The following is a 15,982-nucleotide window of genomic DNA, read 5'->3' as shown; positions in this document are numbered from 1 at the left end:
CAAATAGAATTAAAGCTAAATGCATATCATTGACAAAATAAATAGAAGAGTAGATATGAACAAGTAAAATAGAGTAATAAATCTGTACAAACATATATACAGGTGCTGTGGGGAGGGGAAGGAGGTAGGGCGGGGGAGGTGGGAAGCCGTCTCCTCACCGGAACATCGCTCCTCCGGGCGGGATACCGGGGGGCGGAGGGGAGAACGAACGGCGGTGGGAAACCCCGACAGCCTCTAGGGAAGCCTTCCTGGAGGAGGTGGAATTCGACTGGGGCTGGAGGGTGGGGAGAGCCGCGGTCGGCCTGATGTGCGGTGGGATGCTCTGGGTGCTGGGAGATCAATCAGGGAAGGCTTCCCGGAGGGGTGGGCTTTGAGGAGGGCTGCGGAGGTGAGGAAAGCCGCTCTCAGTTTGACGGGAGCTGGGAGGTCAGTCGGGGAAGGCTTCTTGGAGGGGGTGGGCTTTGAGGAGGGCCGGAAGGCGGGGCGAGCTGCGGTCCGGCTGATGGGAGGTGGGAGGCTCTGGGTGCCGGGAGGTAAATCAGGGAAGGCTTCCTGGAGGAGGAGGGCTCAAAGGTGGGGAGAGCTGCCGTCTGTCTGAAGTGGGGTGGGATGCTCTGGGTGATGGGCAGTAAATCAGGGAAGGCTTCCTGGAGGGGTGGGCTTTAAGGAGGGTTGGAAGGCGGGGAGACCTGCGGTCTGTCTGCCTTGGGGTGGGTTGCGCTGGGGACTGGGAAATCATCATCATCATCATCAATCGTATTTATTGAGCGCTTACTGTGTGCAGAGCACTGGACTAAGCGCTTGGGAAGTACAAATTGGCAACATATAGAGACAGTCCCTACCCAACAGTGGGCTCACAGTCTAAAAGAATCAGGAAATCAAGCAGGGAAGTCTTCCTGGAGAAGGTGGGCTTTGAGGAGGGCTGGAAGGCGGGGAGAGCTGCGGTCTGAGCTCGGGTGGGACGCTCTGGGTGCTAGGAGATTAACCGGGGAAGACTTCCCGGAGGAGGTGGGCTTCGAGGGGCCTTGGAAAGTGGGGAGAGCTGCGATCTGCCTGACTTTAGTATGAACCCCCTGGGTGCTAGGAGATCAGTCAGGGCAGGCTCCCCAGAGGAGGTAGGCTTTGAGGAGGGCTGGAAGGCGGGGAGAGCTGCGGTCTGTCTGACATGGAGAGGGAACCCCGGGGGGCTGAGAGATCAATCAGGGCAGGCTTCCTGGAGGGAGCTGGGCGGGCACAGTGAAGGTTTTGTGGATGAGGTAAAACCAGAGTCAGGCAGGGCTGCATCCCGACCGGATGCTGGGAGACCACGGCGGAGGACGGACCAGCTCCGCGCGCGCACGCGCTGCCGCCTCCAGGGGGGCCTCCCAAGGACAAGCAGTAAGGCCTAGAATCATCATCACCATCATCATCATCATGGCATTGGTTAAGTGCTTACTATGTGCAAAGCACTGTTCTAAGCGCAGGGGAGGATACAAGGTGGTCACGTTGTCCCACGTGGGGCTCACAGCCAAGAACACAGGTTTGGGAGTCAGGTCCTGGGTTCCAATCCCGCCCCACCACTTGTCTGCTGTGTGACTTTGGGCAAGCCACTTAACTTCTCTGTGCCGGTTACCCCGTCTGTAAAATGGGGATTAAGACTGTGAGCCCCACATGGGACAACTGATCACCTTGTACCCCCCCCCAGTGCTTAGAACAGTGTTCTGCACATAGTGAGCACATAACAAATACTATTATTAATTATTATTAATAATAATAATCCCCATTTTACGGATGAGGTCACTGAGGCTGAGAAGTGAAGTGACTTGCCCAAGGTCACAAAGCAGAAGTGTGGGAGCCGGGATTAGAATCCATGACTTCTGACTCCCAAGCCCGTGCTCTTTCCACCGAGCCACACTGTAGTGAGTAGAGCCCGGGCCTGGGTTCTAATCCCAACTCTGCCATTTGTCTGCCAAGTGACCCTGGGCCAGTCACTTCACATTCATTCATTCATTCATTCGTATTTATCGAGCACTTACTGTGTGCAGAGCACTGGACTAAGCGCTTGGGAAGTACAAGTCGGCAACATGTAGAGACGGTCCCTACCCAACAACAGGCTCACAGTCTAGGAGGGGGAGACAGACAACGAAACAAAACATGTAGTCAGGTGTCAAAATCATCAGAACAAATTTAATTAAAGCTATAAATAGAATTAAAGGTATAAATAGAATTAGAGCAATAGAATTCACTTCTCTGGGCCACAGTTCCCTCATCTGGAAAATGGGGATTAAGAGTCTGAGGCCCATGGGGGACAAGGGATTATGTCCCCTATAAGGGACATATGTACCTGTATATATGTATATATGTTTGTACATATTTATTACTCTTTATTTTACTTGTACATATTTATTCTATTTTATTTTGTTAATATGTTTTGTTTTGTTGTCTGTCTCCCCCTTCTAGACTGTGAGCCCACTGTTGGGTAGGGACCGTCTCTATGTTGCCAATTTGTACTTCCCAAGCGCTTAGTACAGTGCTCTGCACACAGGAAGCGCTCAATAAATATGATTGAATGAATGAATGAAAGGGATTATTTATTCTGGTAACTTGACACCTGTCCACATGTTTTGTTGTCTGTCTCCCCCTTCTAGACTGTGAGCCCGTTGTTGGGTAGGGACCGTCTCTTTATGTTGCCAACTTGGACTTCCCAAGCGCTTAGTCCAGTGCTCCGCACACAGTAAGCGCTCAATAAATACGATGGAATGAATGAATGATTAACTTGTAGCTCCCCCAGCTCTTAGAACAGTGCTTGGCCCATAGTAAGCACCAAACGAGTACCAAGATGGTTATGATTATTACTACTCTCTCGAATCAAAGTCTTCGTGTGGAAAGAAAGATGAGGGGGCCAGAGAGAAAACAACGCCAGCCCTCCCATCATCCAGCATGACAATACCACAAAAGACGACATTTTTGTGTGTCCAACGTGGCGGAGGCTGTGGGTTCCATATTGGCTTCACTCACTGTGGGCAGGGAACGTGTCTGTTTATTGTTCATTTATTCATTCATTATATTATTCATTTTATTGATTGATTCAATTCATTCAATCGTATTTATTGAGCACTTACTGCTTGCAGAGCACTGGCCTGAGAGCTCGGAAAGTACAATTCGGCAACAGAGACGGTCCCTACCCAACAACGGGCTCACAGTCTAGAAGGGGGAGGTAGACAACAAAACAAGTAGACAACAATATTGTTGTGCTGTACTCTCCCTAGGGCTTAGTACAGTGTTCTGCACACGGTAAGCGCTCAGTAAATACAATCGACTGCCTTTTTCAGGTACACACATACCCACGGGTGAACATTACAATTAGTGGTGGCTTCTCACAATGCAAAGGATGGCTATAGAGAAGCTCGGGGGTAAATAATTGCACATAGTAATGCCATTAAAAAAAAAAAAAGCTCATTGTGGACAGGGAGTGGGTCTACCAATTCTGTTGTATTGTACTCTCCCAAGCGCGTAGTACAGAGAAGCAGTACGGCATAGTGGCTAGAGCCCGGACCACGGAGTCAGAAGGTCATGGGTTCTAATCCCGGGTCCTCCACTTGTCTGCTGTGTGACACTGGGCCAGTTACTTCACTTTTCTGGGCCTCAGTTCCCTCATCTGGAAAATGGGGATGGAGACCGAGCCCCACGTGGGACAAGGGCTGTGTCCGACCCGATTGGCTTGGATCCGCCACAGTGCTTAGTATGGTGCCTGGCATGTAGTAAGCACTTAACAAATACCGTGATTATCATTATTATTATTATTATTATTATTGCAGTGCCCTTCCCACACCCAAAAAATGTCCCGATTGATACGAGATAATCCAATTGGATGCAGTCCCCGTCCCCCACCGGGCTCGTGATCAAAGAGGGAGAGATAGCAGGGATCTTATCCCTGCTTTCCAGGTGAGGAAACAGAGCAGCGAAGTGACTTGCCCAAGGTCACACAGGCGGGTGGGGTGGAACCAGGACTAGAGCCCCCTGATCACAAGCCCCCAGGCTCTTTCTCCTCGCCCCCCTGCAGAGCTCTGGCCTGGGAGTCAGAAGGCCATGGGTTCGAATCCTAGCCCCCGCACTTGTCTGCTGTGTGACCTTGATCCTGTCACTTCACTTCTCTCCTTCAGTTCCCTTATCTATAAAATGGGGGTCGAGGCTGTGAGCCTCATGTGGGACAGGGATTCTGTCCAACTGGATTTGCGTGTATCCACCCCAGCGCTCAGTCCAGTGCCTGGCACATAATAAGCACTTTACAAATACCATTATTATTATTATTATTATTATTATGCCTGTGGGCAGCGAGGGCGGGAGCAGCCAGGGCCTCAGAGGGGGCTGAGGGAGAAATTCTTCGCGACCGACAGGCCTTTCTGCTTTTGTGTTTCCAGTTGCTGAAGAGGGTGTACGGGAGCTTCTTGGTCAATCCGGAATCAGGTGAGCCCATTGTGTGTATGAGAGTGTGATTGTAGGGGGGGGGTGTGTGTGTGTGTGCGCACCCAAGTAGGGCCTGTGGCTCCAGGTCCGCCGTGGTGGCTAACGTTGGTCGCCTAGGCTCCCAGTCCAAAGGCTGGCCCCAGCCCCGGGCCGCCGCCGCCCAGATGGCCTTCCGGGTCAATTGAGCAAACATTGATTTTTCCGGGTGCAGCTTCTCTTCTTCCCTAGACGGGCCTCCGCCTGCTGATGGGGTGGAGTGGGGAGGGAGGGAAGAAGGGAAGAGCCCAGACACAGGCATGCTCGGCCCCTGCTGCTTCATCCTCCTCCTCCTCCACCACCTCCTCCTGCTTCTCCTCCTCTCCCTCCTCTTCCTTTCCCTCCTCCTCCTCCTCTCCTTCCTCCCTTCCTCATTCAGTCAGTCAGTCATATTTATTGAGCACTTACTGTGTGCAGAGCACTGTACTAAGAGCTTGGGAAGTGCAAGGCAGCAACATATAGAGACGGTCCCTACCCAACAGCGGGCTCACAGTCTGGGGGGGGAGACAGACCACAAAACAAATAGACAGGTGTCAAAACCGTCAGAATACATAGAATTAAAGCTCTATGCACATCATTAACAAAATCAATAGAATAGTAAATATGTACAAGTAAAATAAATCGAGTAATAAATCTGTACAAATATATATACAGGTGCTGTGGGGAGGGGAAGGAGGAGAGGAAGAAGGGGACTTAGTGTGGGAAGACCTCTTGGAGGAAGTGAGCTCTCAGTAGGGCTTTGAAGGGAGGAAGAGAGCTAGCGTGGCGGATGTGTGGTGGGAGGGCATTCCGGGCCAGGGGAAGGACGTGGGCCGGGGGTCGATGGCGGGACAGATGAGAATGAGGTACAGTGAGGAGGTTAGTGGCAGAGGAGCGGAGGGTGCGGGCTGCGATTTAGAAGGAGAGAAGGGAGGTGACGGAGGAGGGGGTGAGGGGGTGGACAGCCTTGAAGCTGAGAGTGAGGAGTTTTTGCTTGATTCGTAGGTTGACAGGCAGCCACTGGAGATTTTTGAGGTTGGATTTTCCTCCTCTCCCTCCTCCTCCTCCTGCTTCTCTTCCTCCCCCTTCCTCCTCCTCCTCCTCTCCCTCCTCCTCCTTCCTCCTCCTCCTCTCCCTCCTCTCCCTCCCTTCCTCCTCTTCCTCCTCTCCCTCCTCCTGCTCTTCCTCCTCCTCCACCTGCCCCCTGCCCATCACCTCTAGACCAAGGCACCTCAGCCTTCTTCCCCAAGGCTTTCTGCCCTGCACAGGGCTGTGAGTCTGGGCAGGGACTATCGAGTCCGAGTTAGGCATTTTCCTCCCAGAGGCCCCCCGGGGTGGGCAGCCTAGGGAACCAGGTTTTAAGTGGTGTTCGTTAAGGGCTTACGCTGTGCCAGGCACTGTACTAAGCGCTGGGGAAGATACAAGCTAATTAGATTGGGCACAATCCCTGTCCCACACAGGGCTCACAGTCAGTCCCCATTTTTAAAGATAAGGCAACTGTGGCCCAGAGAAGTGAAGTGACTTGGCCAAGGTCTCACAGCAGACATGCGGCGGAACCGGGATTAGAACCCAGGTCCCTTAGACTCCCAGGCCTGGCCTCTAGCCACTAGCCCACACTGCCCCCCTCCCCACACCACCACCACCACCATAATCAATCAGTGCTATTTATTGAGCGCTTGCCGTGTGCGGAGTACTGTACTAAGCATTTGGAAGAGCACAATACGGTAGAGTTGATAGACACGATTACCTTGTCTCTCCCTCAGCGCTTAGAACAGTGCTTGGCATATAGTAAGCACTTAACAAATGCCAAAAAAAAAAAAAAAAACTTACAGTCTACGGGAGAATCATCATGGTATTTGTTAGGCGCTTACTAGGTGCCAGCACTGAACTAAGCGCTGGAATTGATACCAGCTAATCAGTTTGGACCCAGTCCCTGGCCCACATGAAGCTCACAGTCCAGCGCTGAGAACAGTGCTTGGCGCATAGTAAGCAGAGGAGCAGCGTGGCTCAGTGGAGAAGAGCCCGGGCTTTGGAGTCAGAGGTCATGGGTTCGAATCCCGGCTCCGCCACACGTCTGCTGTGTGGCCTTGGGCAAGTCGCTTAACTTCTCTGAGCCTCAGTTCCCTCATCTGTAAAATGGGGATTAAGACTGTCAGCCCCACGTGGGACAACCTGATCTCCTTGTAACCTCCCCAGCGCTTAGAACAGTGCTGTGCACATAGTAAGCGCTTAATAAATGCCATTATTATTATTATTATTATAGTAAGCACATAACAAAAACCAATCATTATTATTTTTATTATTATTATTAGAGAAGCAACATGGTCTAGTGGGTAGAGCCCAGGCCTGGGGTCCAAAAGGACCTGGCTTCTAATCCCAGCTCTGCCATTTGTCTGCTGTATGACCTTGGGCAAGTCACTTCCCTTCTCTGAGCCTCAGTTAACTCATCTGTAAAATGGGGATGAAGACTGTGAGCCCCACTTGGGACAAGGACTGCATCCAACCTGATTAGTTTGTATCTACCCCAACGCTTAGAACAGTGCTTAACACGTAATGTGAGCTTAACAAATACCCATCAATCAATCAGTCAGTCGTATTTATTACTGTGTGCAGAGCACTGTACTAAGCGCTTGGGAAGTACAAGTTGGCAAAATATAGAGACGGTCGCTACCCAACAGTGGTCTCACAGTCTAGAAAGTAGTATTATAAAGTAGTATATCAGTAGTATTATAAAGGGGGAGGGAGAAAAGGTATCATTCCCCATTTTTCAGATGAAGAAACTGAGGAGGTAGTGAAGTGATTCGCCCAAGGCCACCCTGGGTCGCCTTTCAGCTCCACCCCTTTGGCCTCCAGTGGCTAAGAGAAGCAGTGTGGCTCAGTGGGAAGAGCTCGGGCTTTGGAGTCAGAGGTCACGGGTTCAAATCCCTACTCCGCCAATTGTCAGCTGTGTGACTTTGGGCAAGTCACTTCACTTCTCTGGGCCTCAGTTCCCTCATCTGTCAAATGGGGATTAAGACTGTGAGCCCCACGTGGGGCAACCTGATCACCTTGTAACCTCCCCGGCGCTTAGAACAGTGCTTTGCACATAGTAAGCACTTAAATACCATCATTATTATTATTATTATTACCAGGGGCTCACTGGGGTGGGGTGATGATCAAGTCTTTATGGATTTTGAGCCCACTGTTGGGTAGGGACTGTCTCTATATGTTGCCAACTTGTACTTCCCAAGCGCTTAGTACAGTGCTCTGCACACAGTAAGTGCTCAATAAATACGATTGATTGATTGATTGATTGATTTTTCGGTGACTGCAGGAGGGCGACAAGATTATTATAGTAATAATAATAAGAGTTACAGTATTTGCTAAGCGCTTACTGTGTGCCAGGCCCTGTACTAAGCGCTGGGGTGGATCCAAGCAAATCGGGTTGGACACAGTCCCTGTCCCACGTGGGGCTCACGGTCTCGATCCCCATTTTGCAGGTGAGATAACTGAGGCCCAGAGAAGTGAAGTGATTTGGCCAAGGTCACACAACAGACAGGTGGTGGAGCCGGGATTCGAACGCATGACTTCTGACTCCCAGACTCAGGCGCTATCCGCTAGGCCACACTGCTCCTCCAGAAATAACGCTAATAATAATGGTATTTGTTAAGCGCTTCCTATCTGCCAATACAAGGGGTAAAGACAAGGTAATCAGGTTGTCCCATGTGGGGCTCAGTCTCAATCCCCATTTTACAGATGAGGTAACTGAGGCACAGAGAAAAGTGACTTGCCCGAGGTCGCACAGCTTGCCAATGTCAGAACCGGGATTAGAACCCAGAGCCTCTGACTCCCAAGCCCGGGCTCTTTCCACTAAGCCATGCTGCTTCCTTAAAATAATCATAATACTAATAATAATGGCATTTGTTAAGCACTTACTATGTGCTAAGCACTGGAGGGGGATACAAGGTGATCAGGTTGTTCCACGTGGGGCTCACAGTCTTAATCCCCATTTTACAGGTGAGGTAACTGAGGCCCAGAGAAATTAAATGACTTGCCCAAAGTCACACAGCTGACAAGTGGTGGAGCCGGGATTAGAACCCATGACCTTTGGCTCCCAAGCCTGGACGCCTTCCACTAAGCCACGCTGCTTCCTTAATGATGGCATTTATTAAGTGCTTAACTATGTGCAAAGCACTGTTCTAAGCGCTGGGGAGGTTACAAGGTGATCAGGTTGTCCCACGGGGGGCTCACAGTCTTCATCCCCATTTTACAGGTGAAGTAACTGAGGCAAAGAGAAGTGAAGTGACTTGCCCAAAGTCACACAGCTGAAGCAGCGTGGCTCAGTGGAAAGAGCCCGGGCTTTGGAGTCAGAGGTCGTGGGTTTGAATCCCGGCTCCGCTACATGTCTGCTGTGTGATCTTGGGCAAGTCACTTCACTTCTCTGAGCCTCAGTTACCTCATCTGTAAAATGGGGATGAAGACATTGAGCCCCATGTGGGGCAACCTGATCACCCTGTATCCTCCCCAGTGCTTAGAACAGTGCTTTGCACATAGTAAGCGCTTAACAAATGCCAATTATTATTATTATTATTATTATTATCATTATCATTATCATTATTATTAATCGGCAGAGCCGGGATTTGAACCCATAACCTCTGACTCCAAAGCCCGTGCTCTTTCCACTGAGCCACGCTGCTTCTCTAAAGAATCAGGTTGTCGCACGTGGGGCTCACAGTCTTCATCCCCATTTTTCAGATGAGGTAACTGGGGCCCGGAGAAGTGAAGTGACTTGCCCTGAGTCACACAGATGATAAGTGGCGGAGCCGGGATTAGAACCCACGACCTCTGACTCCCAAGCCCGGGCTCTTTCCACGGAGCCACGCTGCTTCTCTTAAAAATCGGGTGTTCCCGCCAGCAGTGGATGGGATTTGGGGGGCTTCCCCGAATGGCTCGTGAGGGGCAGGGCAGGGCTGCCCCAGGCAGGCAGAGGAGATGCCGAGTACAGTGCTCTGCACATAGTAAGCGCTCAGTAAATACGATTGATTGATTGATTGATTGAGTAGTCGGTTCATCACGTAGGGACCGTTCTGTTCCGGCACACAGCTCAGAAGACGCAGCCCATCTTTGAATTGCGGCCGTCTCCACTGTTTCCAGCCTTAGCAACATCAGGAAGACGGGTGAAGCAGGGTGGCCTAGTGGGAAGGCAGGCCCGGGAGTCAGGAGGACCTGGGTTCGAATCCCGGCTCTGCCGCCGATCTGCTAGGAGACCTTGGGCAAATCACTTCTCATCCCCCGGGCCTGGAATGCCCTCCCTCTGCCCATCCGCCAAGCTCGCTCTCTTCCTCCCTTCAAGGCCCTACTGAGAGCTCACCTCCTCCAGGAGGCCTTCCCAGACTGAGCCCCTTCCTTCATCATCATCAATCGTATTTATTGAGCGCTTACTATGTGCAGAGCACTGTACTAAGCGCTTGGGAAGTACAAATTGGCAACATATGGAGACAGTCCCTCCCCAACAGTGGGCTCACAGTCTAAAAGGGGGAGACAGAGAACAAAGCCAAACATACCAACAAAATAAAATAAATAGGATAGATATGTACAAGTAAAATAAATAAATAAATAGAGTAATAAATATGTACAACCATATATACATATATACAGGAATATATATATATATTCCTATGTATATATATATACATATATACAGGAATATATACATATATATATATTCCTTCCTCTCCCCCCCCGTCCCCCCTCCATCCCCCTCATCTTACCTCCTTCTCTTCCCCACAGCACCTGTATGTATGTTTGTACATATTTATTACTCTATTTATTTTACTTGTACATATCTATTCTATTTATTTTATTTCGTTAGTATGTTTGGTTTTGTTCTCTGTCTCCCCCTTTAAGACTGTGAGCCCACTGTTGGGTAGGGACTGTCTCTATACGTTGCCAACTTGTACTTCCCAAGCGCTTAGTACAGTGCTCTGCACACAGTAAGCGCTCAATAAATACGATTGATTGATTGATTGATTCTCCGCGCCTCAGTCTCCTCATCTGTGAAACGGGGATGAAGACAGTGAGCCGCATGTGGGACAGGGACTGCGGCCAACCTGATTTGCCTGGATCCACCCCAGTGCTTAGAATAGTGGCCGGCAAATAGTAAGCACTTACCAAATGCCACCATTGTTATTTCTGTTATTTATGGAACACCTACTGGGTACAGAGCACTGTACTAAGCACTTGTGAGAGTACAGCACAGCAATCAGACACATATTCCCTGCCCACAGGGAGCTTACAGTCTAGAGGGGGAGACAGACGTTAATTGAAAGAAAGAAATTGCTGGTACACACATGAGTGCGATGGTTCCTCCCTTCCCCTGGGTCTCTAAGACCAGACATCTCCAGGGCATAGGAATCATCCGCTTCCCCCCTACCCCATCTTCTCTCCTCTCTCCTCCTCCTCTTCTTCCTCCTCCTCCTCCTCTCTTCTCTTCCTCCTCCTCCTCCTCTTCCTTCTCCCCTCTTCTCTTCCTCCTCCCCCTTTCTCTCTCCTCTTCCTCCTCGCTCTTCTCCTTCCTCCTCCTCTCCTCCTCCCCTCCTCCTCTTCCTCCTTTCTTCCCTTCCTCTCAACTCCTATCTCTTCTCCCTCCTCCCCTCTTCATTCAGTCATCCATTCCATCGTCTTTATTGGGCGCTTACCGTGCGCAGAGCACTGGACCAAGCGCTTGGGAAGTACAAGTCGGCGACAGACGGAGACGGTCCCTACCCAACAACGGGCTCACAGTCTAGAAGTCTAGTCTTCTTTCCTCTCCCCCTCGTCCCCCTCTCCATCCCCCCGTCTTACCTCCTTCCCTTCCCCACAGCACCTGTATATATGTATATATGGTTGTACATATTTATTACTCTATTTATTTATTTATTTATTTTACTTGTACATTTCTATCCTACTTATTTTATTTTGTTGGTATGTTTGGTTCTGTTCTCTGTCTCCCCCTTTTAGACTGTGAGCCCACTGTTGGGTAGGGACTGTCTCTATGTGATGCCAATTTGTACTTCCCAAGCGCTTAGTACAGTGCTCTGCACATAGTAAGCACTCAATAAATACGATTGATTGATTGACTGATTGATTAGAAGGGGGAGACAGACAACAAAACAAAACGTGCAGACAGGTGGCAAAACCATCAGAATAAATAGAATTATAACCATAATTCTCTCTCCTAAAGCTATACTCCTCTCTCCTCCTCTTCTTCCTCTCCTCCTCTCTTCTCTTTCTCCTCCTCTCCTCTTCTTTCTCCTCTCTCCTCTTCTGCTCCTCCTCCTCCCACTCCTCCTCTCCTCTTCCTCCTCTCTGCTTGCCTTCTCCTCCTCCTTTCTTCCCCTCCTCCTCTCTCTGCGCCTCTCACCTCTTCCTTCTCCTCTTCCTCCTCCTCCTTCTCTTCTGTCTCCTCTCTCCTCCTCTCCCTTCTCCCCTGTGCCCCCCGCCCAGCGGGCCAGGCTTGGTGAGCCTCCGCGTGGGGTGGGGTGGGGTGGGGGCGTGTTGACCGGCGGGGTTTCCTTTCTCAGGCTACAATGTATCCTTGCTGTACGACCTGGAGAACCTGCCCGCGTCCAAAGACTCCATCGTGCACCAGGCCGGCATGTTGAAACGCAACTGCTTCGCCTCCGTCTTCGAGAAGTACTTCAAGTTCCAGGAAGAGGGCAAGGAGGGAGAGAACAGGGCCGTCGTCCACTACAGGGACGACGAGACCATGTGAGTCGGGCCCCCGGGGACCCCCAGGTGGGCCCGGTCACCAGCCGCTCCTCAGAGGGGGAGGTGGGGCCCCGGGAGAACCCCCCCACTGGCTGGGAAAAGGTGGGCATGATAATAATAATGATAGTATTTGCTAAGCGTTTACTGTGTGCCGAACACTGTTCAAAGCGCTGGGGTAGATACAAGGTAATCAGGTTGTCCCACGTGGAGCTCATGGTCTTCATCCCCGTTTTACAGATGAGGTAACTGAGGGACAGAGAAGTTTCGTGACTGGCCCAAAGTCGCACAGTTGTTAAGTGACAGAGCTGGGATTAGAACCCACGACCTCTGACTCCCAAGCCTGGGCTCTTTCCAATAAGCCACTTCAGGCATCTTCATTCTCACCGTATCCTGGAATCTGGAGGGTTTTGGGGGGGGGGCGGGGTGAGGGGGGTTGGTGTGTTTTTTGTTTTTGTTTTTTAAAAGGTCTCCGTTAAGCGCTTACTATGTGACAGGCACTGTACTAAGCATTGCGGTAGAGACAAACTAATCAGGTCGGATACGGTCCTTGTATTAGTAATAATAATTATCGTACCTCTTAAGCACTTACTATGGGCCAAGCTCTGCTCTAAGCGCTGTGGTAGAGACAAGCTAATCAGGTTGGATACAGTCCCTGTAATATAATAATAATGGTAATAATAGTCATACTTGTTACACGCCTTCCTGGGGCCAAGCATTGTTCTAAGCGTTGCGGTAGAGACAGCTAATCAGGTTGGACAAAGTCCCTGTCTGACATGGGGCTCACGGTCTTCATCCGCATTTTACACATGAGGTCACTGAGGCCCAGAGAAGTCAAGCAACTTGCCCAAAGTCACACCGCAGGCAAGTGGCATCGCCAGGATTAGAACCCAGGTCCTAATAATAATAATAATGATGGTATTTGTTAAGCGCTTACTATGTGCAAAGCACTAAGTGCTGGGGGGGATACAAGGCAATCAGGTTGTCCCACGTGGGGCTCACAGTCTTCATCCCCATTTTACAGATGAGGGAACTGAGGCACAGAGAAGTTCTTGACACTTAATGACCTAATAATGACATTTGTGGTATTTGTTAAGTCCCATATGGGGCTGACAGTCTAAATAGGAGGAAGACGAGCTATCGAATCCCCATGGTACAGGTCAAATCGAGGTGTAAAGAAGCCAAGTGATTTATAAATCACTTATACGATTTATAAATCGTATAAATAAATACGATTGATGATGATGATGATTTGCCCAAGGTGACACAGCAAGCATTTAGCAGGGCCGGGATTGGAACTCAGATCCTCTGATTCCCAGGCCCTTCCCCACCAGTGCTTAGAACAGTGCTTGGCACTTAGTAAGCGCTTAACAAAGGCCATCATTATTATTTTTATTAGTATTATTTCCATTAGGCCACGCTGGTTCTTAAAAAAAGAAAAATGCTGCTGGAAAAAAACGTCCAATTTAAGGGGATTTTTGAGACCCTAATCCCCCCTCTCCCCAGCCCCCGGCTCCCCGGAGCTGTGGCCTCCTCTCCCCCCATCCCTCTGTGTGGGAGAGGACCGCAGTTGACTCATCGGTCTGATTTCCCAGGTTTGCCCATTCAGTCAATCAATCAATCGATCAATCAGTGGTATTTATCGAACACTTCCTGAATTTAAGAGCCCTAGAATTAAGAACGTGGAAGAAACAGAATTTCAAGGGAGAAGCAGCGTGGCCCTGTGGTTAAAGCACAGGCCTGGGAGTTAGAAAGATTCATTCATTCATTCATTGTCATATTTATTGAGCGCTTACTGTGTGCAGAGCACTGGACTAAGCGCTTGGGAAGTACAGATCGGCAACAGAGACGGTCCGTACCCAACAACGGGCTTACAGTCTAGAATGTCACTCAGTCGGTTAATCATATTTATCGAGCCCCTGTTCCTTCATTGATTCAGTCTTATTTATTGAGCGCTTACTGTGTGCAGAGCACTGTACTAAGCGCTTGGGAGACTGTGAGCCCGCTGTTGGGTAGGGACCGTCTCTATATGTTGCCAACTTGGACTTCCCAAGCGCTTAGTACAGTGCTCTGCACACAGTAAACGCTAAATAAGTACGATTGAATGAGTGAATACAAGTTGGCAACATATAGAGACGGTCCCTACCCAACAGCGGGCTCGCAGTGTGCAGAGCACTGTACTGAGCGCTTGGGAGAGTACAGTGCAACGATATAACAGAAGAACTGGGAACTTGAGGCCCAGAGAAGTGAAGTGACTTGCCCAAGGTCACACAGCAGGCGTGTGGCGGAGCTGGGATTAGAACCCATGACCTTCTGGCTCCCAGGCCCGGGCTGTAGCCACTAAGCCACGCTGCTTGTCACTTTACTTCTCTGGGCCTCAGTGACCTCATCTGTAAAATGGGGATTAAGACGGTGAGCCCCATGTGGGACAAGCCCTGTGTCCAACCTGGCCACCTTGTAATAATAATAATGATAAGGATGGTATTTATTAAGTGCTTACTATGGGCCAGGCACTGTACTAAGCGCTGGGGTAGGTGCAAGGTAATCGGGTTGTCCCATGTGGGGCTCACAGTCCTAATCCCCATTTTACAGGTGAGGGAACTGAGGCCCAAAGAAGTGTAGTGACTTGCCTAAGGTCACCCAGCAGACAAGTGGAGGAGCCAGGATTAGAACCCATGACCCTCTGACTCCCTTCTGGCTCTAGCCACTACACCATGCTGCTTCCCTACCTACCCCAGCGTTTAGAACAGTGCTTGGCCCATAGTAAGCGCTTAACAAGTACCAGAATCACTACTATTATTACAAACAAATCGGGTTGGACACAACCCAGCGAGGCTCAGTGGAGAGAGCACGGGCTTGGGAGTCCAAGGTCAAGGGTTCGAATCCCAGTTCCGCCACTTGTCTGCTGTGTGACCTGGGGCAAGCCACTTAACCTCTCTGCGCCTCAGTTCCCTCATCTGTAAAATGGGGGTGAAGACCGTGAGCCCCCCGTGGGACAACCTGATCACCTTGTATCCCCCCCCAGTGCTTAGAACATTAGAACAGTGCTTTACCTATAGTAAGCGCTTAATAAATGCCATTATTATTATTGTAAGTGTTTAACAAATGCCATCATCATTATTATTATTAACCCCGTGGGCTGACCTCCACCCACCCCAGCGCTTAAAGTGCAGTGCTTTTCACATAGTAAGCGCTTAACAAAGATGACGATTATGAATGATGATTATAATTAGGTACGTGGAGTCCAAGAAGGATCGGGTCACGGCAGTGTTCAGCACGGTATTTAAGGACGACGATGACGTGGTCATCGGGAAGGTTTTCATGCAGGTACAGCGGGCTCCCCGGGGGCAGGGGGAAGGGGCGGGGGTGAAGCCACCCTCGGTCGGGGAGGGTTTCGTGGGACGTATTGGGAAGACGAGCTCGGCCCGGAGCAGAACCCAGATCCACGATGGCTTCCCCGCCGCTGGGAGCTCACAGTCTTCATCCCCATTTTACAGATGAGGTCACGGAGACCCATTCATTCATTCATTCATTCATCCAGTCATATTTATAGAGCGCTTACTGGGTGCCGAGCACCGTAATAAGCCAAAACAAGTAAACAGGCATCAGTGTCATCAGTATAAATGTCATTATTATTATTATTATTATTATTATTATTATTATTATTATTATTATTATTATTATAAATAGAATTATAGATATATGCACATCATTAATAAAATAAATAGAATTATAAATATGTACATATACACACACAAGTGGGGTGGAGCGGGGAAGGGGGTAGAGCAGAGGGGGG

General features: G+C 49.9%; 1 protein-coding gene across 1 annotated transcript in view; it reads left to right on the top strand.

The window, feature by feature from the left end:
- Positions 1-15,982, top strand: part of ARPC2 (actin related protein 2/3 complex subunit 2) — a 76,222-nt gene that overhangs the window by 35,054 nt on the left and 25,186 nt on the right. Inside the window, exons 4-6 of the mRNA XM_038743717.1 lie at positions 4,401-4,446; positions 12,003-12,189; positions 15,420-15,513. Coding sequence (XP_038599645.1) covers positions 4,401-4,446; positions 12,003-12,189; positions 15,420-15,513 — 327 coding nt within the window. The remainder of the gene's footprint in view (positions 1-4,400; positions 4,447-12,002; positions 12,190-15,419; positions 15,514-15,982) is intronic.

Source organism: Tachyglossus aculeatus, chromosome 1 (assembly GCF_015852505.1).
Source record: "Tachyglossus aculeatus isolate mTacAcu1 chromosome 1, mTacAcu1.pri, whole genome shotgun sequence".
Taxonomy (NCBI): Eukaryota; Metazoa; Chordata; class Mammalia; order Monotremata; family Tachyglossidae; genus Tachyglossus; species Tachyglossus aculeatus.
The sequence above is the reverse complement of the archived record's forward strand: the minus strand, read 5'-3'. Positions and strand labels throughout refer to the sequence as shown.